The 24,697-nt window shown below is 47.9% G+C and overlaps 1 protein-coding gene across 1 annotated transcript; it reads right to left on the minus strand.

Moving 5' to 3' along the window:
* Positions 1 to 1,181: 1,181 nt before the first annotated feature.
* On the minus strand, positions 1,182 to 22,318 carry ZSCAN20 (zinc finger and SCAN domain containing 20). The gene is made up of 8 exons (XM_004614271.2): positions 22,275 to 22,318; positions 14,451 to 14,932; positions 10,954 to 11,140; positions 10,464 to 10,540; positions 10,147 to 10,231; positions 7,976 to 8,659; positions 5,896 to 6,324; positions 1,182 to 5,418 (listed from the first exon to the last, which is right to left on the minus strand). The coding sequence occupies exons 2-8, from the start codon at positions 14,856 to 14,858 to the stop codon at positions 4,160 to 4,162; spliced, it is 3,129 nt and encodes a 1,042-aa protein (XP_004614328.2). The 5' UTR covers positions 14,859 to 14,932; positions 22,275 to 22,318; the 3' UTR covers positions 1,182 to 4,159.
* Positions 22,319 to 24,697: the final 2,379 nt, after the last annotated feature.

Below are 24,697 nucleotides of genomic sequence, written 5' to 3' on the forward strand. Positions count from 1 at the left end.
ACTAAACACAAACTCTTTTCCATAGCCTGAAAGAAAGACAGCTATCCCTGCTCGAGGCCCCAGAATAGAATGAGGCAAGAACCAGGAGTCCTGGCCACTTCATCAGCAGAGATGAGCCTGTTGTCCCGCTCCTTTGGGCAGGGGCTATGAGGGCCCACAGGGCAGAGGCAGACATGACCATGAGTACCGAGGCGGGGGCTTTAGAAGTCCGAGGGCCACCTTTCCCTGGCCTGCCTCTAGGAACAGTCCCTCCTGAGGAGTCTGAGAGCCCCTTTGGTCACAGCAGAAGAGCCAGTGCCCTTCCTGAGCTGAAGGGTACTGAGACCAAGCAAAGGGTGCAATCACATACAACTCCCTTTATGCTGGGAACCAAGGGTGAAGATAGAAAGAGGAGAAAGGAAGAATGGGCAAATAATAGCACTGTATCAGTCATACCATTGTTCATCGATTTGCTCTAGCAGGCACCAGTAACATCTCCAGTGTGAGACTTGTTGTTACTGTTTTTGGCATATCGAATATGCCACGGGTAGCTTGCCAGGCTCTGCCATGGGGGCAGGACACTATTGGTAGCTTGCCAGGCTCTCCAAGAGAGACGGGGGGGATCAAACCCGAATTGGCAGCATGCAAGGCAAATGCCCTGTCCTGCTGTGCTATCGCTCTAGCCGAACCTGGAGTCTGGAAAACCCCCGCCCATGTGGAAAACCACTGAATCCAGGCTCCTGTAATTGCTCTGTATCTGCTCTTCCTCCCAAAAGAACCATCCTTTGAGATAAGCCCATTATAAAGATATTTGTACTGATATACTGAGACCCGCAGATGTATAATAGTTTAGTCCAATCAGACTAAGATAGTTGGGCATTTTGAGCAAAGAATATTGCTCTGTTGAGTATTACTTTTTCTAAGCAGTAAATACAGAAAGTATAGGAGTCAAGGGCTCCAGTCCAAGAGACTGTTACCCTGACTCCAACTTTTTCTCATGTCTTTTTCCCTTAATCCTCTGCAGCATCCCCACCTCAGCCCTGTTCACTGGGGGCACCTGTCCCCAGCACCTTTCAGGCTGACATTCCTGGATTCCAACTCCCAAGGCCAGGGTCTGGCCCATGCCAAAGGCTGAGAAACTAACTGCCCGCTCCTCAGTGATGCCACTGCCCAAGAACAGATTCGAATGAACAAAGTTCAAGATGGCAAACCAGATGTCATTTTATTTGGGCAGCAAAGACCTGTTGGAGAATGTCCAGGGCCCCCAAACACAGCAGCCACCGAAAAGGAAACATACGGAAGAGTCTTCCTAAGGAAGAGTCTGGGACATGGGGAGTGGCCACTGAGGGTCACGATCCCCTTCTGGCTCATAATGCCCTGGATTTCATGGCTGAATCTACAGTTACAGAGTTTCTAGAAAGGAGCAAGATATTATAATAAGCATCGAAAAAATTCACTGAGAATGTGAGACACTAGCACACAGCCCAGAGCACAGGAACAGGTGAACTCAATGAGGGAGAGGGGGATAAGGTTCCCCTCATTTCTACACAGACTTCAGCTTAGCGTCCACAGTGAAGGTTCCAGAAAGTTCAGGAGTGTATTGAGAACCCAGATGTCGACAGCAGTGGAGGCAGTGTCCAAAAGACAGGAAAGTGCAGGAGTGAAGGGCGATGAATTCTCCAGTTCCATCCTACACCAATCTTCCTCTGACTCTGGACACACTTCCTTTCTCATGGGTGTTATGTGTTGTGCATAGAGAATATTCTGGCTCGCCCCTAGATTTGGGCCCAGATATCCAGAGGCCTATCACCACTTGATGTTTTTAGGCACAAGTTCAAAACAACCCAAACTAAATTTGTGATCTGCCCTTCTGCCTTACCTGTGTCTCCCTGTGTCTCAATCCTGAATGATGACATGTTTTGTCCAGTCAACCCAACTTTCTGCTATCTTCAACTCTGCCCCGGAAACCTCTCAGATCCCTTCCCCTCCTTTTCAGGGGGAACCCTGCTCTAGGTGGGACCCTCATCTTCTCAATGGAATACTGCAACAGCATCCTGACACGTATGTCTTAACTGCAGCATGTCCAAAAGTTGCATTAGGCTATTAGATTATTAAATCTAAGCCTGGAATCCATGCTCCACTCAGATATGAGGTCTCCATGACCTTGCCCTGGTGCTATCCTGTCTCAGCTCTCACTATTCCCTACCTCCCATTTTATACCCCCATAGCACTAAGATGCTATCATCCCCACCCTGCCCCAAACCCATGTTATTTCTTATTACCAAGCCTCTCCTTTGAACTCTCTTCTCCAAGGCTTAGATGGCACCTTTGTTAATGCAGTAACAAAGGTGTGGCCTTTGCCACTACAAATATAACTCATAACCCCTGCCCCTCACAGGTCATGGGAGACAGGAGCTGTCAACGGGGAAGGAGTTGTAGGTAGGGGCTCCAGATGAGCTGGTTCTTGGAAAGCCAAGGAAGCATTTCATTCTACAGGAACACAAATCTCTCCACTGACTTCAAGTGTATTCAAAGTCCCATTCTTCCTGGTTCAGAGCCACTATCTGATCAATACTTCCCAGCCTGTGAACGAACCAGGAAATAAAGAGCACCCCACTATTGCAAGCAAGGGTCAGGGATTTTCTTTCAAAATCTAAGAGATACCAGTCCTTGGCCAACACTTTCAAACCCTCTGAGGGAGAAACTCTGGAAACTCGAATGCTACAAGTGAGAAATCATCCTTTCTGATTTAGTGGGTCTGTGCGGAGGGGATTCTTCAACAACAACATTTAGAACACCTGGGCTAGGCCTGGGAGAAAGCTGGTTTGGGATAAAATTGTGCCATGAACCTAGAACAGAAAAGTGTTGACACACTTGCCTCCATTTATCTTCCTTCTGTCTCAGCCTTGGCATGGGAGTGAAAAGTCAAGTTTCTGCCATGCCAAGAGAGAAAGAGCCAGAGATGCTAAAAATGCAGGGAAGAGCGAACACTAACAAGGAAGCTCAGATTCGTAAGCTTTCAGTTAAGATACAGTCACATTTAACAGCAGCAGGACTAGCTTCTGGAAAAAATGAAAATTCTAAAAGCCCTTAGTGAAAGCAGTACCTGCTGGAAGAAACATCACTTTAGCTATATCTTTTTCCCAGTCTCCACCCATCTATATTTCTCCACCCCTGTGACTATAAAGATGGAAATGAGTATAAAATGCTTGGAAATAGCTTAGCCTTGCTCAAAGCTTGCTGCCAATTCTGAATATCCCAAGTCCTTTAATCTTTAGGTATTCCCCATTTCCATATTAGTTAAGAAGAGAATTCACAGAGGTATTTCAACAGCAATTCGGTTTTCCAAAGTACCTGGAGGTCCTGGCACCTGAGATATCAGCCCCAATGTAAAAAGGGACTCGGAGCAAGTACACGCACCTCAGACTCCGGGGACACGCAGATCTAGTTGAATCCTGCCTCTTCCATTTTTAGACGTGTGACCCAAGCAAGTTACCTAACTTCCCAAAGCCTGTTTTCACCTTTGAGAAGTGGAGGAGAGTATCAGTAGCTACCTGCAATAGCAGTTGTGAGGTTAAAATGAGATGTGTGGAAAGTGCGTGCTAACGGGGTCCACCAAAGAGAAAAAAGCTCAAGACTGGCTGTTTCTGGCTGTTCTCAGCAACAACTTCATAATCACATCACTGCTGTTCCTACTGGCTGCTGGGCTCCTGGTGGGCTGCTCTAGGTTAAAGATTCTCCCGAATGCCCCTCTCTCACCAGAGCTGCACAAGCTCTCCCCTGAGGATATGCCCAACTGAAAACTGCCAGGTGTAAGACATGCTGACAGATGCTGATGCATATCAATGGGGCACGTATGCACGCAGACAGTGTAAAGGCACAGTTAGGTGTGGAATCACAGCTCAGGATCACTGATTTACCTCTAACCTCCTAAACCACAGAGGGGAGGGGAGTGAGGGGATAGGCGGTTACAGAAGAAAATCAAATTAACTTAAGAAAAAGTGCCTTCAAATCTGGATCCTTAGCATTTGTAATTCACTTCCAAATTACCTGGATTATATCAAAATAAGTCCCCTGGGTATAGACTAAGCTTAAAAACTAGGAAAGTTTTGTCTAGCACATCTTCTGATCTTGGCGAGTCAGAGCCACATTTAGCTGCTGCTGTGGGAAGATGTGTCTCCTAAGACGCTTTTCCTCCTGCGTGAGTTCTCCGGTGGGCACTGAAGTGGGAACTGTTGTTGAAGTCTTTCCCACACTCGGTGCACTTGTAGGGTTTCTCCCCTGTATGGATTCTCTGGTGAATTATAAGACTAGAGCTCTGATTAAAGCATTTCCCACACTCTCTGCACTTGTAAGGCTTCTCTCCCGTGTGAATTCTCTGGTGCGTGATGAGGTTAGAGCGGTCACGGAAGAATTTCCCACACTCGAGGCATTTGTAGGGTTTCTCCCCTGTGTGTACTCTCTGGTGGGTGATGAGCTTGGAGCGCTCGCTGAAGCACTTGCCACAGTCCGCACACTTATATGGCTTCTCACCTGTGTGCGTTCGCTGATGATTGGCCAGTGTCGAGCTCTTACTGAAGCTCTTCCCACATTCAGGACATTCATACGGTTTCTCGCCTGTGTGGATTCTTTGGTGACTAATGAGGGCAGAGCTCTTCGAGAAGATTCTTCCACATTCAGAACATTTATAGAGTTTCTCCCCTGAGTTGGTGCTGTGCAATCCAGGAGAATTCAAGTCCTTACTGGCACTTTGGGGTTGTTCAGGAGTTGGCTCCTCAGCTATGTTCCTCCAGGGAGCACTGCAGGATGGGCTTTGGCCCAAGTCTTCCCCAACTTCACGACAGGGGTCCGCATTTCCTCCGACGTGGATTCTCTGATGTTTCAGAAGGTTTGAGCTCTGGTTGAAGCTTTTCCAGCATTCTCCACATTGATAGGGCTTTTCCCCTGTGTGGATTCTCTGGTGGGTCACGAGATTGGAGTGGTCACTAAAGCTTTTCCCACATTCAAGGCATTTGTAGGGCTTCTCTCCAGTGTGGATTCTCTGATGGGTGTTGAGGTTGGAGCGGTCACTAAAGCTTTTCCCACACTCAAGGCATTTGAAGGGCTTCTCACCCGTGTGTATCCGCTGGTGGGCCATAAAGTGGGAACTCCGACTGAAGCTTTTCACACAGGTGTCACACTTGTAGGGCTTCTCTGCTAGGTAGAGGCCTTGGTGATCAATAAGCTTTTCTAAGTCCTCTTCAGAAGAACATTCTTCCCATGGTTCTTTTGAGGGATTTCCCCACTGTCCTTCACCTTCATTTTCATTTTCACTGTCATCCCCCCAACCTGGAGGATGGCAAACATCTTCTGTGGTACATTTTGCTAAGGGTCCAGGCAAATCCTCAAAAATGTCCTGCTCTGAAATCTGGTCTTCTTCCTCATGCTTCATTTCAAAACCTGAAAGAACACCAAGAATGGCCGTAATTTCATTCATTCATTATTTAGTATCTATCTTGTGAAACTGGCTAATATGAATCTGTATCGTGTATGTTATTCTTCATACCAATTTACATCAAATTCAACTAAGATAAAACTGATCAAGTTTTGGTGCACACGTGCTTTTCTGAGCTGTAAAATAGAACAGAGCGTGGTATATCATATCCCAAAAAAGGAGCCATGAGCCCAGCCCAAGGAGCCAGTCAACTCCATGAAACTGAATAAACTCGAGTTGCCCAAATGAATGCCAGTGAAAGCTAGACCTGACTGCTCTTCTCATTTGTGTGATCACACTAAGATAGAAACTGGATGCTCGAAGCAAGGACAACCCTTTTTCCTATTAAATCCCATTCTTTCACTTCAGACACAAGAATGAACCTGACTCCCTCACTCTGCCTTCTTGTGGACTTTGTGGAGCTCCAGTTCCTCCAGGCTTACCTGTCTCTGGAGTTGTGGGACACAGGGTTTGAGGTTTGGTGGCTTCTTCCTCAGCCATCTCATCCCAGGTCTCCTGGGGGTCAGTCTTGGTTTTGCTCTGCCCAGACCGCTGGAGACCCTCTGGCTCCCTGAGGGCGCCCATGGCTCGGATGGCCGTCCGAGCCCTCATCAGTGAATCCAGCTCCTCAAAGAAGGGGCACGTCCCTGGTGGGTGGGTGCTCTTGGCTTTCCGGTAACTCCTCAGGAGGTTTTTGAATCTGTAGCGACACTGCTCGAGGGTCCGCAGGAAACCCTGTGCACAGAGCCGCTCGGCAATGGCCCGGTACACCTGGCTGTTTTGGTGACAGGTGCGAAGCTTTTCAGAAAACGGAGACTCACTGAGAATGGTCAGGAAGGTCTTGGTCTCCTCGTAGCCCCAGTGCACACCTGCTGTCAGGAGCAAAGAGTTCAGAATTGAGAGAACGCATAAATCTTGCTTTAGTCATCAGGGATCAATGTCTCCTATCGTGCTAAACCCCTAGCATCAACGCACCTCAGAAATTTATTCAGGTGCGTGGGGACACCTTGCTTCTCAGGGTTACGCCAGAGCTTTCTATCTCCATGCCCTTGTGGTTACAGAAACAGACAGAAATTCTATTAACAAAAGTCTTGGCTGGAGGCAGGGTTTAGATGCCCACCCATTGACTGGTTCCCCGAAATGCCTGTAACTGGGACCTGAGAGCTCTCTTGTGCCCATACAACACATATCTATTTACTTTCTGAATTTTCCTTTTAACAAATTTGGAAACTAAGAACCCTTAGAGATTAAAGACAGAAATGTATTTCAGATGATCTTCCAACAGAGAATGGCCTTTCCCTTTTGGTGCAAGAAGAACATCAAAGGGTCCTGGTCTCATTTCCTCTGCAGGAGAATGATGCAGGTAAAGGAGGAGGCTGACAAGTAGACGGGAAACCACATGAAAGTGGAGGCAGATGCCCTGGGCCCTGATCCTTACTCTGCCCTACCTCACGGTGCCCCTTTAGGAAAGCACTTCAACTCTGGGACTCCCATGTTCTCACTGTTACAAACACTGGATGTCTCCCAACATCAACTATTCAGGTACATGCCATCATGATTTCTGCGATACCTGTTAAGTCCACTTCAGCACCTTGAACTAAGTTAACCATCTGGGAAATCATACACTGATGTAATTATTCACATTAAAATGAAAAGTTCTGAGGCTGGAGCAATAGTACTGCGGGTAGGGTGTTTGCCTTGCACTCAGCCAACCCGGGTTCAATTCCCAGCATCCCACATGGTCCCCCGAGCACTGTCAAGAGTGATTCCTGAGTGCAAGAGCCAGGAGTAACCCCTGTGCATTGCCAGGTGTGACCCAAAAACAAAACAAAAAAAAAAAACCAATAAAATGAAAAGTTCTAAGGTACTGGAGAATAGTTCAGCAGAGAAGGCACCTGCCTTGTAGACAGTCACCCAGGTTTGAACCCCATCACTGCAAATGGTCCCTTGAGCAAATGGTCACTCAGGAGTGACCCCTGAGTGCTGCACCAGGAGTAAGCCCTGAGAATAACAGTAATAATAAAAGTTCTCCTGTAACACCTAAGATCAACGTCACATTACCAGTGATACATTGCGGGAAATCCTGAATTATTCTTTAAATCCTTAATGTTTTTTAAAGTGCTTTGCTTCTTTATAAGAAAACTAGTACAGGGGCTGGAGCGATAGCATAGCGAGTAGGGCGTTTGCCTTGCACACGGCCGACCCGAGTTCAAATCCCAGCATCCCATATGGTCCCCTGAGCACCGCCAGGAGTAATTCCTGAGTGCAGAGCCAGGAGTAACCCCTGAGCATCGCCAGGTGTGACCCAAAAACCAAAAAAAAAAAAAAAAAGAAAACTAGTACATAGAGAATGACCACAGAGAAAGAGAATAGATATCTGAAGATGACCTAAGAAACTTAGTCCTTTACTCCAGTAACATCAATACAGGCTAGCTCTTAGTGCCCTGAACTCAGAAAGCAGAAATCAGGTTTGACTGGGAAAAGGGTTCGAATCTATATCCGATTAAACAACCATGTTCTTACCAATACGACTGTGGAACAAAGCTGGGACTCCTGGAGTCCTGGGCCCCTGGATGGACTCATCAGTGGCTAGGCCGTCACCATCACAGTCTTCTGCTGTTTCTTCAGGCTCCCAGCCCCCTTCTTCAGGCTCATCCATCTCTGCGTCACTGTCCCCCAGTCTGGGAAGTGCCGCAGCCTCTCCTGGGCCATCGGTGCCTCTGATGGCTGTCCGAGCCCTCACCAAGGCCTCCAGCTCCTCGTAGAAGGGGCATGTCCCCGGCGGGTGGCTGCTCTTGGCTTTTCGGTAATTCCTCAAGAGGTTTTTGACCCTATAGCGACACTGCTCCAGGGTCCGCAAGAAGCCCCGGGCCCTCAGCCGCTCGGCAATGGCCCTGTACACCTGGCGGTTCTGGTGACAAGTCCGGAGCTTCTCAGAGAATGGGGACTCACTCAAAATGGCCAGGAAGGTCTTTGTCTCTTCGTAGCCCCAGTGCACACCTGACACCTTCATGTCCTCTGCGTCCCACTGGCACTGTTCTTCCCAGGCCCTCGAGTCCCTCCACGCCAACGCCTGAGGCGCTTTGGTCTGCTCACTGTCTATGTTTGAATCTACAGTGCCTTTTCTTCCAGAATTCATAAAACCTGGGCCCCAAAATTCTGGTTCTTGCTCTTGCTGGGAGATACCTGGTTTTGAAACCGGAACACCTATATAACAGAAGAAATAAAACTGACTGATTAGAAATGATTTGTTGAGCAACATGTTTATCTAAGATGTTCCTATAAAATATTATTTCCCCATCAGAAACTAATGGAAAAGTCCCATGTTAAGCCCTTGAGGTCTTGTAGTACTAGAAAGTGGTAACTAGAAGTGACAGGATCATTTTATAACAATGTTCACTGACATGTTTGTTTTGTTCATTTCTCTTTAGTGCTGTTAGGCATTTCTGTCATAGAAAAGAGTCATTGTCATTGGTCCACAGATGGGCTTATGACCTAAGTTAGCCAATCAGAGTGAATTTAAGTGTGACTGTGGCAGTATATCTCTCGCTAAGGAACTTGCAGCCTCAACTGCCATTGGCCTCTGTCTTTTAATACAGTTTTAATACTATGCCAATGCCAAGAACTGCTAAGCCAAAGGAAGGAAAGTACCCAGGTCTGTTATAATTATTACTAAGCCCGTTTCTACTGTGGTTAAAATATACTCTCCTCTCGACTTCCAAAAATATGGGAAAATTAATTCATTTCAAAAAAAGAAATGCTATGTTTAAAGAACTATTGTCCCACCATGTCCCTGCCCCAATGAAAAGTAAGCCCTTAATTAAAGTAAATATTGGGAGAGACAGAGAGCTAGTGCAGGAGTTGAGCTTCACAGGTCACAGACCCGGGTTCAACTGTAGTTCAATCTCTTGATCACAGGATGCCCACAAGGTGTGTTCCAACTCCCCCTGCCCCCTCCCTCAAATATTTGAACAAAACTAGATGAGAAGATGTTTAGAGCTAAAAGAAGCTTAAGGATACTCTAGCATTTCCCAAAGCTTGTTACTTTGAACACTCTGTTCCCCAGATGCCCTGTGGAAAAAGGGGTCAGACTGTCAAGTGAGTAGCCAGGAAGTTTCTGGTATCTCACTGCACTGACTCACTCGCCTCAGCATCAGACCTATTATCGTGGCTTCTACTTTATCCCACTCACATGACAAACTGACTCTACACTCATCCCAGGCTCTACAGAGAAATTCATTATTATTTGGCGTCCCAAGATGTGCCTACAGAGAAAGGAGTGTGTGCTGGTCATACGAGCTTCAAGTGTTTTGAGCCCTGTCTGATGTGGATTTCTCCTTGTGTTATATAGTACTGTCTTAGGGGCTTAGTTCATTTGAGTCTCCCCTTGAGAAATGGATCCCGTTTGATGGACTTCTGAGGCAGCAGCAATCCCTGGGCTGAGGTAAATGCACTAAGGAGACAAAGATAATGAGAACTGAGAGGGCACGTTCTTGGAAGCCAGCTCGGCGGCCTCCACCCGGGCAGACTCCATTCCCCACACTCCACTCCTGCCCACAGAGTGTTGGTCACCAAGACCAGGCCTTCTTCCTACACCTGACATTCCCGAGACATGAGCCTTATGGGAGTGATGACCAGCTTGAGGAACTAAACGCAGCAGGAACCCAAGCTCTTCCTCAAGGGAGTTTCCTTACCCAGGAACACACCATTCCCGCAGCTGTCTCCCGGGGGGTCCTTGTGGCACTCCATCTCTGCATGTTTGCCAAGGCCTGTGGTTTCCTGTGGGAGGTACAAGAGAAGAACCCCAAATGTCTCTGACCCTTCAAAACCATCTAGGAACCTTACTAGCAGGAGGCCAGCACGACCAGGAAAGGCCCAGGGGGGTAGGGGCAAAAGGCAAAGGCCGACCCCCTTTGCCTCATGACCTTTTCTCATGACAGGAAAGAACTGAGAGAGAAGAGCTGTAGAGGACAAGAACCCACGAGCAGTAAAGACGGGAAAGGACAATTACCTGGGACTCAGTGGTCACCTTCCAGTCTCCGGGGATGCCCATTTTGGGAAGAGTAGGAACTCGGGAGGTGAGGACGCCTAAGAAAAAAGAAAACGTTTCTGAAAGCCGGGCTCTTCCAAAAAGCCACCCGACCCCTCACCTTCACTCAGGCCCAACTTCCCGAAAGTCATGCGTGGGCCAAACTGAGACTTCCCGGTAGCCAGGGCAGATATTACTTCCTTTCTAGAGCCGAGTTCCTAACCTGCCTTGAGCGACGTGTCTTAGACATCAAGAGGCAGCCCTGAGCGCCTAGGATCACCCCCCAGCCTAGTCCCCGTCTGAAGCTGCTGCAGGACGAAGCTGTGGCGCACGTGCCCACACCACTGGGGGCTTCATCTTCTTTTACAGAGTTTACAGACTCACTTCTCGGTATGTCACTATTCTGTACAGCCCCGCCCCCATCGCCTCCCTCCCTCCCTCTTCCCTGATGCGTCTGACTCCTGGTACTCACTGCTCTCCGTCAAGGGCTGCGGTGCCAGCTTGTTGCCTGGGTGCTTGGGAAGACCAGCGCAGTGATGCTTCGCCCACTCCTCCTGAGACTGCTCCTCAGGCCTGGGACCCGCTGGGTGGAGCTGGAGATCCTGAGACTCCTGCTCTGGCTTTAGTGACCTGTTCTCTTCTGCGTACAGTTCCAGCTCCTATACACAGCCAAGATTCCCAGCCATCAGTTCAATAAGATCCAGTATGGCAGAGCAGGGAATCTTCTTTCTAACTATGATTCAGAGGTTAACAGGCTTTTCAAAAATCCTTTAAAGATGCTTTAAAGTATAACAAGAAAATCATGAAGCTGATGACTTCGGTAAACAGACAAGCATTTATATTACTAATGTCTTTGTTCAATACTATTCAAAAATCTCAGCGAGAACACCAGTGATCACAACATTTTTGAGTCACAGATAAATTATACATTACGACTTTAAAAAGTATTCTATAAATATTAAAAAAAAAATAGATGGTTTTCTAAGTTATCAAAACCAGATCGAAGTTGACCAGGAGAAATCGTGGAAGGCGTAAGCACTTGCCTCACATACGGCCAACCCCAGTTCGATTTGGGTACCATATATGGTCAGCTGAGCCCCCCAGCAAGACTGATCCCAGAGCCAGAAGTAAACCCTGAGCATCACTGGGTATGGCCAAAGGGAAGCATAAAAAATAGGGGAAGAAAACAAAACTTAACACTTAATGTCAATTTTTATTCCAACTGAAATGCAAAGAACATTTTAAATACTGAAAAAAGGTGATATGGGGCTGAAGCCATAGAACAGCGGGTAGAGCGTTTGCCTTGCACGTGGCCAGCCCGGGTTCAATTCCCAGCATCCCATATATGATCCCCTGAGCACTGCCAGGAGTAATTCCTGAGTGCATAAGCCAGGAGTAACCCCTGAGCATCGCCAGGTGTGACCAAAAATGCAAAAAAAGAAAAAGAAAAAGGAAAAAAAAAAGAAAAATGAAAAAAGGTGACATAATGAATTTCAGATAGAATTTTAAGAAGGCATTTCTATTCTAAAAAGGAAGAAAGATAAGGAAACTTGAACTCAAAAGAAAAGTATAAGGGGCTGAAGTGGTAGCACAGCAGGTAGGGCCTTGCACGCGGCCGACCCGGGTTCAATTCCCAGCATAGAGTCCCAGAGCACCACCAGGAGTAGTTCCTGAGTGTGGAGCCAGAAGTGACCCCTGAGCAGTGCTGGGCGTGACCCAAAAAGAAAAAAAAAAAGGAAAGTAACAAGTGGCCATTTTACTTCAATGCAGAAATTCTGGCCAAAAGGACAGACATAGAGAGCATATATATCTGTATGTGTGTGTATGTATGCACACATATATATATGCTTATTCTACAAATGATGAATCACTAAGACCTTGATTTAACTGAATTCTTATTTCTGGATCTCAAGTTCTTCATAGTCTAATTCTGAAGTCCTAAGTCTTTCATTTGTTTCTTTGCAGCCACTAACTGCTCTTTAGAAAAAATAATATGGGAAGGTGAAATAGCATATTTAAATAAGTATGCTCTCTCATACTTCGTTCTAGAACTTTAAGTATCGGGCTTTCTACATCTTCAGTCAATGTGTAAAGGATTCGTAGAAGCAAAGTGACAGACTTTACACCTTCCTTTCCCTACCTCACATCTGTGTGCTTTACTCTTATGACATACAGAAAAACCCTGCCGCTTGCAAGATGTGTGATCTTAAGCCCTTAATTTCCCCCAGTAAACTGTGACCAAGAATAATATCCTAAGAATTACTAATGGTATAGCAAGAAGCACCGGGGTCATATGGAGATGAACAATCTAAATGGCTGGTTCAGACCACAGCTAAAGGACTTGCTGTACACCAGCTTCAAAGTAAGGTTCAAGGTTTGTGTTATAGCAATATTATTAAGTAATATCACAGGCCTTCAGGGTCACATGCAAATTGCTGAATGCAAGTGTTAAATCTGCAATATTTTTACTTCTCTTATCACAGCACTCCCACTAAGCATCACAACTGTGACAAGTTCAGTCTCTGTTTTTCTATTTGAAAAGTGGCTATAATAACCGTAGCCACCTTAGAGGGTCCCTGAGTTTTTGATTTTATAAATGATACATGAAAGCTTGAGTAGCGTCTGACACACAGCGAGTGCTCAATAAATGTCAGCCAAAACCTCACTTCAGCCTCACAACTCCGTGGTACTTTAATCCCCAAGAAGGTCTGCAGATGAGGCATCAGTTTAGGAGAAAGAGCAATGAACATGGAGCCCAGGGATCAGAGTTTAGGTTCTAGGTCAGACTGACCTTTGGGGGTCACCAGACTTTGGGGGGGCTTAGATTAATTTATGAACATGGGGTCAGAAATGCTAGTTCTACCTCTAGTAATAGGGTGTGCATCCCAAGAGATCACATATCTGAAAAGACTATATATATTCAGGATAAAACACAAGGCTGGGGACATAGTTCAACAGCCTGAGTGCGTGTTTTGAATGCAGGAGGTCCAGTTCGAGTCCTGGTCCCTCAGGGCTACATGATGCCCCAGCACTTCCAGGAGCAATCCCTAAGCAGGGCCAGAAGCCTCTGAGCATTGCTGCATAATTAAAAAAAAAAAAAGCATAAAACACAACACAAATAAATGAAGGCTACCATGGATATAGTACTGGGGGCAGTGTGAACCCAGTTCCAAGTGTTAGCTTTAGAGTTAGACTGCGTGAAGCCAAATTCTAGCAGAACCAATAATAGCCAATAATAGCTGCATGCCCTGAAGTCAATCTAGCTGACCCTTTTTGTTGTTGTTGTTTGGATTTTGGGGCAAACCCAGTGGTACTCAAGGGACTATTCTGAGCTCTGTACAAGAGTGAAGAGAGGGAGTTGTTCTCAACAGTGTTGGGGGGCCACGGAATATCAGGAATAGAACCAGAGTTAGCTGCATAGGAGGCAAGTGTCTTAACAAGGCCTGTACTATCTCCCCAGCACCCCAATCTACCTATTTTTCTGCCTCAGTTTCCTCAATGGTAAAATCAGAATATCAGGATCTCATTGAATTGTGGATAAGGTTAAACAGTTAATATGTGGAAAGCATTTAAAACTGTGCCTGGAACATAACAGTGCTAAATAAATGTCACTTGCTCAGTAAGACAGTTTATTTTTTTTTATTTTATTTATTTATTTATTTTTTGGGTCACACCCGGCAATGCACAGGCTCTGCACTCAGGAATTACCCTGGTGGTGCTCAGAGGACCATATGGGATGCTAGGAATCGAACCCGGGTCAGCTGCATGCAAGGCAAATTCCCTACCCATTGTGCTATCACTCTAGTCTCTGTTTTAATTCTTATTACTATTATTACTGCCTTATGGTTTAGGATGTTATTAACCTAGTCACAGTGCTTGTTGTTGCTGTGGTTTGGGCAATGATTCTAACCCAGTCATACCCGCTGCCCTGCCCAACCCACCCCTTGGGGAACAGAGCAGCAGCCTTACCTGTGGTTCTGCAGCCTGGCTCTCTCGGTGCCAGTCCTCCACCAGCGCCACAGCCTCCTCGCCACTCTCAGGGTGGTGTGCCTGCACCCAGGCCTGTGCATCCTGGGGTAAGATGGTCAGGAACTGCTCCAGCACCAGCAACTCCAGGATCTGCTCTTTGAGGCGGATCTCCGGCCTCAGCCAGTGACAGCAGAGTGCCCAGAGCTGGCTGAAGGCTTCGTGGGGTCCCGCTGCATCCCTGTACTGGAACTGCCGGAACCGCTGCCGGGAAGCCTCAGGGCCGGGGGCCGCGTCCTTCTCCCGGGGTCTGCTTTCAGACCGCCACGAGTCCTCCAGCTTCACAATCAGGAGTTCTTCAGGCTCTCGTGGGGGAGAGTTCTGGGTCTGGGACCCCAAGGCGACAGCCATGGCCTCCCCCAATGTCTTCCTACATCGACCGTGTCTTTCAAGGGGTGCTGGGAGAGGAAGTGCTCCCCAAGCCTCTGAAAGGAGAAAGACAAAGGATAAAGTGAGCAAAGAGGGTCCAGGCGTCACTCAGTTCCTCCACTTTACCCTGGCCACTGCTGGGGCCAGTGCTAGGAGACATTTCTCTACCTGAAGCAGGAAGTTAAAATGCATTCTGAAGTTAGAATGCATTCTGACGCCAAGACCAGCAGAATGAATAAAACACAGCAGTGAGTTAAGCCCTGGGATAATGGACAAGCTTTAGCCGAGCATCAGTGCCTATATGATCTGGGCCAGCCTAGACTTCTCCCTTCTCCATATGCCCAAAGTCTAACCTTCCTTAAGTCAGATTCCTGACATCACCCACTTCCTGCGCCTTAGCGTTCTGACATTCCTCCAGAGATGGGGTGCTCCCCTTACAAAACCCCTTTCTTACACTATACTCCCCCTCTGAAAATTCAGCCCAGCCGGAAACTTGCCCCATCTCAACACTGACGACTCCCCAGACTTCAGCCAGAAACTGTCTCCAGACCGCCACATCCAACACCTACGGGACATGTCCACTTGACTCTCAAGGGCACCTCAAGTTCAAGGGGTCCAACAAAGCTGACCTTAATGTCTTCTTCTGCATGAGCTCCACCCGCCAAGGTAGCACCTTCCATCCAATGCCCCACCGGCCGTCATCTCCCTCCAACTTCCCCTACATCCATCTCTTCTCCACGCAGGGTCTGCTGACCTGCATGCACCTCATCCAGAGAACCACCAGTCATACCCCATCAGCCTCCTAACTCATGGCCCTGCCTCCACACCTCACACCCCAAGCCCTGCTCCACTGACACTGCCGACTAGATGTACCCTGTGCCCAGACCCCCAGCCTCATCTCTTTCCCATGCTCACCCCGGCAGTGGACGGTTCCTGCCACAGGCTTCTCTCTAAGTCTCCCAATGCCAGGGTTCTTTTGGGAACAATCACCCCTCTGGGTGTTTTGGGGGGCTGTGTTTTTAATTGAATCGCTGTGAGATACACCGTGACAAACTTGTTCATGATTTGAGTTTCAGTCATACGATGTTCCAACACCCTCCCTTCACCAGTGCAGGTTTCCCACACACCCACACAGCCTGTCTCTATGGCCTACACTCTTCTTTTCTTTTCCCTTTAGGTACGGTTCTTTGCAATACTGTTACTGAAAGGGTATCATGATATCACTTTACCTCCTTTCAACATTCAGTTCTTGTCCAGAGTGATCATTTTCAACTATCATTGTCATAGTGATTCCTTCTCTGTCCTAACTGCCCTCCCCCACCCATTTTGCAGCAAGCTCCTACCATGGACCAGTTCTCCTGGCCCTCATTTCCAATATCTTTCTATTATTTTCATACATTTTCTTTATATCCTACAAATGGGTGCAATCATTCTATGTCTGTCTCTCTTCCTCTGACTCATCTCAGTGTTATACTCTCCACGTCCATCCATGTATAAACGAAGTTCATGACTTCATTTTCCTAATGGTTGTGTAGTATTCCACTGGGTAGATGTAACATAGTTACCCATTTATGTGTTCTTGGGTGGTTGGATTGCTTCCAGGTTCTGATTATTGTAAATAGTGCTGTAATGAACATAGAAGTGCAGATGAGTTTTCTGCATTGTTTTTGAATCCCTAGGATATATTCCCGGAACAATACTACTGGGTTGTATGAAAGCTCAATTTCTAGTCTTTTGAGGAATGTCCCTATTGTTTTCCAAAAAGGATGGACCAGTTGGTACCCCACTAGCAATGAATGAGAGTCCCTTTCTCTCTGCATCCACACCAGCACTAGTCGTTCTTATTCTTTTTGATGTGTACCAGTCTCTAATGGAATGATCACACCACTTTCTTCACCCAAGGTCTCCCTAAAACTACACTTCTGGGGCTGGAGCAATAGCACAGCAGGTAGGGCATTTGCCTTGCACATGGCCAACCCTGGTTCAATTTCCAGCATCCCATATGGTCCCCTGGGCACCGCCAGGGGTAATTCCTGAGTACAGAGCCAGGAGTAGCCCCTGTGCATCACCAGGTGTGACCCAGAAAGCAAAAAAAAAAAAAAAAAAAAAAAAAAACCTCACTTCTTCTAAAAGGTCTGGGCCTTGAAACAAGAGTAGGTCCACAGCAACAACCTTCCAAGGACCTTTCTATTCCCATTACCAAAACCCTGGTCACACTGTACTGTGATTATCTTGCCCACGATGTATCCTCCTGAGGGATCTGGTGCAGAGCTCAGCACACACAGAATGAACAATGTCAACAGTGAAACACAGAACAACTAATGATGGGGAGGCATCAGAGGCAAGGGTTATCAGGAGGCCCCCCTTTTTTTTTTCTTTTTGGGTCACATCTGGTGATGCACAGGGCTTACTCCTGGCCCTGCACTCAGGAATTACCCCTGGCGGTGCTCAGGGGACCATATAGGATGCTGGGAATCAAACCCAGGTCGGCCACGTGTAAGGCAAATGCCCTACCCGCTGTGCTATCGCTCCAGCCCTGAGCCCCTTTCTCAAGCCCACTAGTTATAAAAAAGAAGCAATCTCTTGCTCATGCCAGAATGAATTCTTTGTCCTCTTTATTTTCATCTCAGTGACACGTGCGACTTAATTCACTGTCTTGGAGGAGCATATGTGTAGGCACAAGAGTCTCCAGAGTGACTGGAGCCTCCAGAGAGATTAGAGCCTTTGTCTTCCACTCCCCTCTGCACCAGCTTGATAAGCTTCTCTGTGTCATTCCCAGCAAAGCTGGATGACATTCAAAATACCCAGGCCACAGAAGTTGCTGGCCACTTCCAAGTGGAAATGACAGAGCTGAAGTGAGAATGGAGAGACGGTGGTCTGCTGCACTCTAGGCCGTGCGGTGGGGCTGTTTGGTGGCCAAGGTGATGGAAAATAACATGCCTGTCCCAAAGACCTTTGCCTACTTAGGGAGAATTGGGAGAGAACAACTGTGGCTGTCTGACAACCTCCTGCCTGTCTCTGTTACCGACTCAATGTCCCCTCCTCAGTGAAGAGTTCCTTGCTATGTCCTCCCTGCTGCCCAAGAACCCTGTGCTCCGATATCTCTAGCGCAGGTATTACCCTATCCTGTTGTACGCATGGGTCTCACCTCTGGCAACTCCGTTAGATTGTCTCACTTGGGCCAATGCTATTCTTACTCATTTCTATATCCAAGGGCCCAAGTCCAGGTATAACAGCAGAATCACTCGAAGTTCTGCTGCTTCATATAAAAATGGTAGACCGCATACACTGAAAACTGAATGGGTGATGGACAACCATCACATAGATGAAGCAAAGAATTAACGTTTCTTGAAATTCCTTCCTTAACCACAGATTTGATCATGTACGAGTCCAGTACATCTGGGTCACTTTCACATGAGGACCAATCCACCAGTCAGGCACCTCCACAGTCCCTCTCTGTCCCCCACCCTCTACTGGGAGCTAGAGAAGCAGCAACACCTAGCCCAGAGGAAGGCTGGCTGGAGTCTGGATGGAGATAAGCAACAGGCCAGTCGGGTGTCTGCCCCAGAGAGAACACTACAGCAAAAGGGGAAGCTTCAGTGTCTCGGGGCTTAAGGCTGAGTCTCAGATAATGGGGGGTTATTCTTCTGGGAAGTCTTTAAAGTCCCAAAGGTTAGTAACAACTTGATATCCAAAAGATTTTCTTACTACTCTCTAGCTGAATGAGATTAATGGCCCCTGAGGGAAGTGAACACTTCCAACAGCAGGTGAGTGCCCATGGAACTGAGCAGGGATAACAGGAAGGGCATTCCCCACTTCGGAGACAACTGGAACACCAGAGCCCCGGCTGGGATCAGCAAGCGCAAGGAGTCCCCAAATACTGAATGTCCAGGATCTTCTGGGCAGAGCACAAGGCCCTCCACATTCATAACCTCCCTGACTCCCCCAGGTAAGCAAGTGAGGTCATCAGGTCATCAGTGTGGAGGTACCGTCCAATGCCAACACAGAAAAGGACCGGAAGACCATAAGGCAAAGTGCAGCCGAATCCAACGCCAGGAGACAGTCACTACTCTGCAGGCCAAGCTGGCCTCAGTCCCCTCACGCCTCTCTCTCCACGACTGTAAGCCAAGTGATTTCCATACAGCTCAGTCCCTAATCAGAGGCCAACTCTTTTACTGGACGTTTAACCCACAGAGCCTGACCGTATTGGGCAGCTGCATGAAAGAACCCTGTGCTGGTTTCTGAAGTGGCTCCTGACCAGAGGATTCTCAAGCTGACTCTGGATTTGAATGAACTTAAGACGTTCACATTCTGCACTGGCTTTTGAATAGAATGATTCTGTAAAGTACAACTCCACCGCACCCTCCATAAACACATAGGGAACAGATTCAATGGAGAAGAATCACTCAAAGTGGTACAACTAGCAAGCAGTTGAGTTGAGACCCAAATCCCAATCCCAAAGTTTCATTTTCCCTAGCCATGTTTCTTAACCACAGGCCCACTCAAAGTCTGCCAGTCACCCAAGCTCCTATGAAGACAGAGGGAAGAGAACAGGAAGGCAGGAGTGAGCAGATTAGGGCTCTAGGGCCACTTCGGCCCACTATCAGGTGTGTGACTCTGACAGGTACTGTAGCCTCTGCAGCTGCCTGATCCTCTTGGGTAACTGCCTCAGGTCCCCAAGGAGCACAATGGGAGCAGAGCAAGGAGACAAAGAATCCAGACTCAGCAGCTCTAAGTTTAGAGCCAGGAGCCAGAAGCATAAATGAGTGCAATGGGGCCCGTGGCTAACTACAAGAGCACCAGAAGGAACACGTGCTCAGTGTTCTTGAGCCTTCCAAGTTTTCCTGGAAAAACCAAAGCTATGGATTTTTAAATGCTGGCATCCAAGCCAAACTGTTTCAAACACTGAGAATTAGAGCACAGCAGTTAGGGTCCAATCAGCTCACACTCAGTCTGCCACCTTTCAGCAAAATGATCTCAAAGGTTTCGTCCACTACCTAGAAAGGCTTGAAAAAGTACAGACCATCTTACATAACAAGTGATAGGTGTTCCAGAGCTCCAACTTTTCCCAATTTCTTGGGGAGAGAATTTGGGTTTCCACCATTATCTAGGCTGTTCTGTCTGTTTGGAATATTACTTTGCCCCCAGTTTCTACCTAGGGAAGCTCTCCACCTAAAAATAACTCAAATGCTACTAAATTCCCTTCAGGAACTTCAAATCACTCTGAAACTGTAGCAATCACAGACCTCTTGGTATATTCGACTTAACATTTAATCATAGTCACCGTATCATCATTATCATCATCAAGAAAGATGATTTTCACTGCACTGTTTCAGACCAGGACAGTTTCTGGATCACCTTGGTTTCTCCATTGCCCAGACCAAAATACTGGTAAATAATTGGTGTAAATTCAGCCAAAAATCTCAAAATCTGAATCTCTTTACCTGTACAAGGAGACTGAGGGGCATCCTGGCTCCCAAAGTTATGGGCTTGGAGGAAACATGAGAAGCCCACCCAGGGAACGAGATAGTAGGAAGAGCAACTGTGCCCCAACCCCCATGGGAAAGGTCAAGCCTGGCCTGTGATATCCAAAGACAAAGGAACTAGGAGTCCAGGAGGCCGACTACTTGGCTGAGAGTAGAGGACACTGTCTGACCTTACACCAAAGGGCTCAGTCCAGGGAGAACAAATAGTTTTATTGAGAGTATCAACTTAAGGGCCAAAGATGACACTCAGTGGGAGAGAGTATGCTTTACATATCCAAGGACCAGGTCTGATGTCTGGCACTACAAAAAAAAATAATAATAAAAATAGTAAAAATACTAATAAAGCACCAGCTTCAGTCAAGTGTGTTAAGGATTCTGGACTCTGTGTGACTATGACCTATAAACAGTTGGCTCTGACTGCGAAGCACAGGAAGCGGAAGTGGATGTACTCCCAAGCCTGCCTTAAATCATTACAACCAGTGAGTCTCTTTCGAGCAAGACAGCCCAAACAGGCAGAAGGAAACTAACACTCAGGCCTCTAGAAATTCACCAGAAGTGGCAATTTTGAAGCCAGTATTAGCAAAGCTCAATGAGGCCCCTATTCACAATCATCAAGTTATCGGCTCCATTTACAACAATTATTTACCACTACTTTGGTCTGGGCAATGGAGAAACTGAGGTGATTCACAAACTGTCCTGGTCTGAAACAATTTAGTGAAAAGGATGTTCCCTGATGATGATGATGATGATGATGATGATGATGATGATGATGATGATGATGATGATGATGACGGTGATCAAACACTGTAGCAAATGCAGCAAGAGATCTGCGGTTGCTACAGTTTCAGAGCGATCTGAAGTTGTGAAGAGAATTAAATAGCGTTTGAGTTGTTACTAGAGAGGGGTAAAAGTAATATCCCAAACAGAACAGTCAAGATAACGGTGGGAATCCAAATATCCTCCCCCAAGAAACTGGGAAAAGTTGGAGTGCCAGGTGCACAAGAACGAGACGTCAAAAGCTCTAGAAGGAACTGGACTGACTGGCCCACTGGTCTGCACTTAATCCTGCAGGCGCTGGAGGCTGGGGGGGGGGGGGGGGTTCTGAAGAAGACTACTGTACAGCAACCGGATCCCGGCGCAGTTACACATCACGGGCCACAGTCTTTGTCCTGGCGGGGGAAGACTTCTGCAGGGTCACTGACAGGAAGGGCTGCATCGACCCAGGATGGGGAGGCGGGGACGACTCCAGCAGACAGGGCGATCCTGGGACAGGGGCGATCCCGGACCAGAAGGACCCCAGGTCGGGGCGTCCATCCCCAGGACTGGGGACGATCCCAAGCAGAAGGACCCCAGCGCTGGACGACCCCCGGATGGGAAGGCACGCAGGAGGGCTGGGGACGCGCGGAAGGCGGGTACCGATGCCACTCACTCCCGCCGCGCCTGGGGGAAACAGGGCGGGGCGCAGGGGCCGGTCGGTCCCGGGGGTCGGGAGCAGAGGCGGGGAGAGGGGGGTGTCCGTAAGGTCTGTTCTACGTGCCAGGGCTGAAACACTCTTCTGGAGGTCAGGCTTCGAGCTCAGGCCCGCTCACGTCCACTTCTTGCCAGAGCCCCCAAGCCCATCCCACAGCCCTCTCGGGTCTCCTGCCCCGGCTGAGGGCTCCCGGGACCCTCCGGGGGCCTCCTCCCCTCCGGCCCCTCCGAAGCGGCTCCTCGCTCCCGGGGCCGCTCCCCCGCCTCATCCCCGACCCCTCTCGGACCCTCCCGGAGCCGAACGCTCCATCCTCCCGGCGCCCCTCACCTCGCCCCGCCCTCACCAGGGCTTCTTCCTGCCCTCGCACCTTCCCCGGCCCCCCGGGCACCTCCAGCCCTGAGCCCGAGTCTCGGCTGCCCCCGCCCCGCCACCCGGACTCACCCACCGAGACACCCACTTCACAACAGGGCGGAAGTGCTCCAGGGTTTGCGCGGGGAATGCTGGGACGCGGAGTCCGAGCGGCGCCACCCCGGGAATGGCGCATCGGGGACTACAACTCCCGAAAGGCACCGCGGCGAGCTCCAGTGGGCGGGCCTCTCAGAGGGTGCCAACCAATAGACGTGCAGATTTATAACCGGTCCGCGAGGGAGGGCGGGGTCCGCTAGGAATAGGGTCCTTACGGCGGGTTTCGAGATAACGGCTCCGCCTGGTAGGCGGGCATTGAAGGTGGAATGGGTGGAGCCTATTGTAGGGGCGCTCTGAGAATCCTATTGCCTGGCACGTTAAGGCAGAAACATAAAGAAGTAAGGAGAGCAAAGAACTAGTGATGACCACACTGGTGGGCTGGAAAGTTGGACAGTTGTAGGTTCAATTTCTAGCATATAGCGTGACTTTAGATAAAAAATTTACCTCTCCTTCATCTGTGTAATGAGGATAGTAGTAGCACTCCTGTCGCCGGCTTTTTGCGAGACTTCACATGAGATTATATATATGTGAACTGTATTATCTCAGCTGTAACGGCTAGCTCAGGGTCTGGACTTAGTAGTGCACAATGAATGCTGGCAGCTGGCCATGACTATCTAAGTCGCTATGTACAGAGCTTGGAACTTGGTGTGTTGAACGAATGTTATTATTAGAACAACAGTAATGAATCATCTTAATATCACGGGCAGTTGCTTTGTACCATTGTGAATACTTAGGAGATAATGAGTCAAATTCCAGCCCAACCACTTCCTAAAGCTTGGTAACTTTGAACAATGTAAGCAACTATTTTATCTTTTTTTTTCATCTGTAAAATGCAGGATATACAACAAAATATACATTGCAGAGTACTGTGAAGATTAAATGAAATAAAGTAGGTAAAAATCGCTCTGGAACCAAGCTACTTCTGTCTGACTGGTCTTATTTTCTTTTATTTCTTTCTTTATGGTGACACTGGGAATCACTGAAACCAGGGCTTCAGGGCTCAAATAGAGAAAGGGGGTGGGGAGCAAGGGTGTTTAGCTCTGTTCACATGTGCACCCACAACTAAACTCTTGCAGGGTTAAGAGGCAGGTGCCCAGCACCCCAATTCTCCCTCCCTTACCCACATTTCTGAGTCCTGATGCTTATCTTCAAATGCAGAACATAGAGGTCTTGCCACTCTGCTACTGAGGTCTTGGGCAGATTTCTTACCTTCTTACCTCTGTGTGTGTGTGTGTGTGTGTGTGAGATTCATAATGATGGAAACAAAATAAAAGCTGTCTACCTGGTTAGAGGAATAAACTGGAGGGGGGTGGATAACGTAAAGAGTTTGGGACATGTGTGACAAAGTGACTCATAATCATTAGCTATTAGTACTATTTTTACTAACGGTGATAAAACTGTCACAATATATATGGCAGATACGAAGTGCTTGATCTGAGTCAGCTATTGCTAAAATTAGGGAATTCTGTACATTACGTATGAAGACCCAGTTTCAGATTTCCTTTGTCAAATGTATTCCATGTGTGAGGTTCAGCCGGAATGTCCAGAAAGCGGCCTGGGGCGTGGTGGTGGCTGGGTAGTGGAGGATGAGTGAAGCCCACAGAACCAGGTAAAGCAGAACTTAGCGACCTTGTATATGAGGCTCAATGAGACCCAGAAACTCCTACAATCTCTGGCACCCCAGTCCAGGGATCAAACCGAGATGGCCCACCCTACCTGAGTCAGAAAAATACCTCACCGGCAGACCTCCACTACCTCCACTACCCAGCCACCACCACGCTCCAGGCCACTTTCTGGACACAGCATAAGATACTTAATACCCATTTTCCATAATTTTCAAACAATATTTGATGGGCTTCAAATATGGTATGAACTATGGGAACACCTGTAAGGGCAATTGGAGGCCACCCTAAAAGCCTCCATCCCTCTCAGAGAGCCCGACAAGCTACTGAGAGTATCCCGCCCATACAGCAGAGCCTGGCAAGCTACCCATGGCCAAAAACAATAACAACAATGGGCTTCATTTGCCTGACACGGAAAGAGCCTCCAATACAGCAGCATTAAGAAGGATGAGCAAGGAGAGGCTGATAAAATCTCAGGGACAAACTAGACTGCCAAAACCAAGAAAGACTAAAATGACTGTCTGTATTTTCAACGCATGTATGCTGGCATCAGAAGCATCCATCAAGGACCTGATGGTGCAAGCACAGAAGATCAGACATGACATCATTGGTCTGACCGAAACGAGAAGGCATCAATCACATCACACCATTTTTGACACTGGAGAAGAACTGTTCCTCAAAACATGTGACAACTGAGGTGTCAGTGGCATCAGTGTCCTTGTCAACATAAACTTGGCCATGAGCATTGATTCATTCGAATGCCTAACAACCTGAATC

This window comes from Sorex araneus, chromosome 5 (assembly GCF_027595985.1).
Source record: "Sorex araneus isolate mSorAra2 chromosome 5, mSorAra2.pri, whole genome shotgun sequence".
Taxonomy (NCBI): domain Eukaryota; kingdom Metazoa; phylum Chordata; class Mammalia; order Eulipotyphla; family Soricidae; genus Sorex; species Sorex araneus.

Bases quoted from the DNA above. Each gene is read 5' to 3' on its own strand.
- ZSCAN20 (XM_004614271.2), bottom strand. From the start codon at position 14,858: ATGGCTGTCGCCTTGGGGTCCCAGACCCAGAACTCTCCCCCACGAGAG. The intron at 10,232-10,463 runs GTAATTGTCCTT...TACCTCCCACAG, and splicing joins AGGTGACCACTGAGTCCCAG to GAAACCACAGGCCTTGGCAA. The intron at 8,660-10,146 runs GTAAGGAAACTC...TCTGTTATATAG, and splicing joins CGGGAATGGTGTGTTCCTGG to GTGTTCCGGTTTCAAAACCA.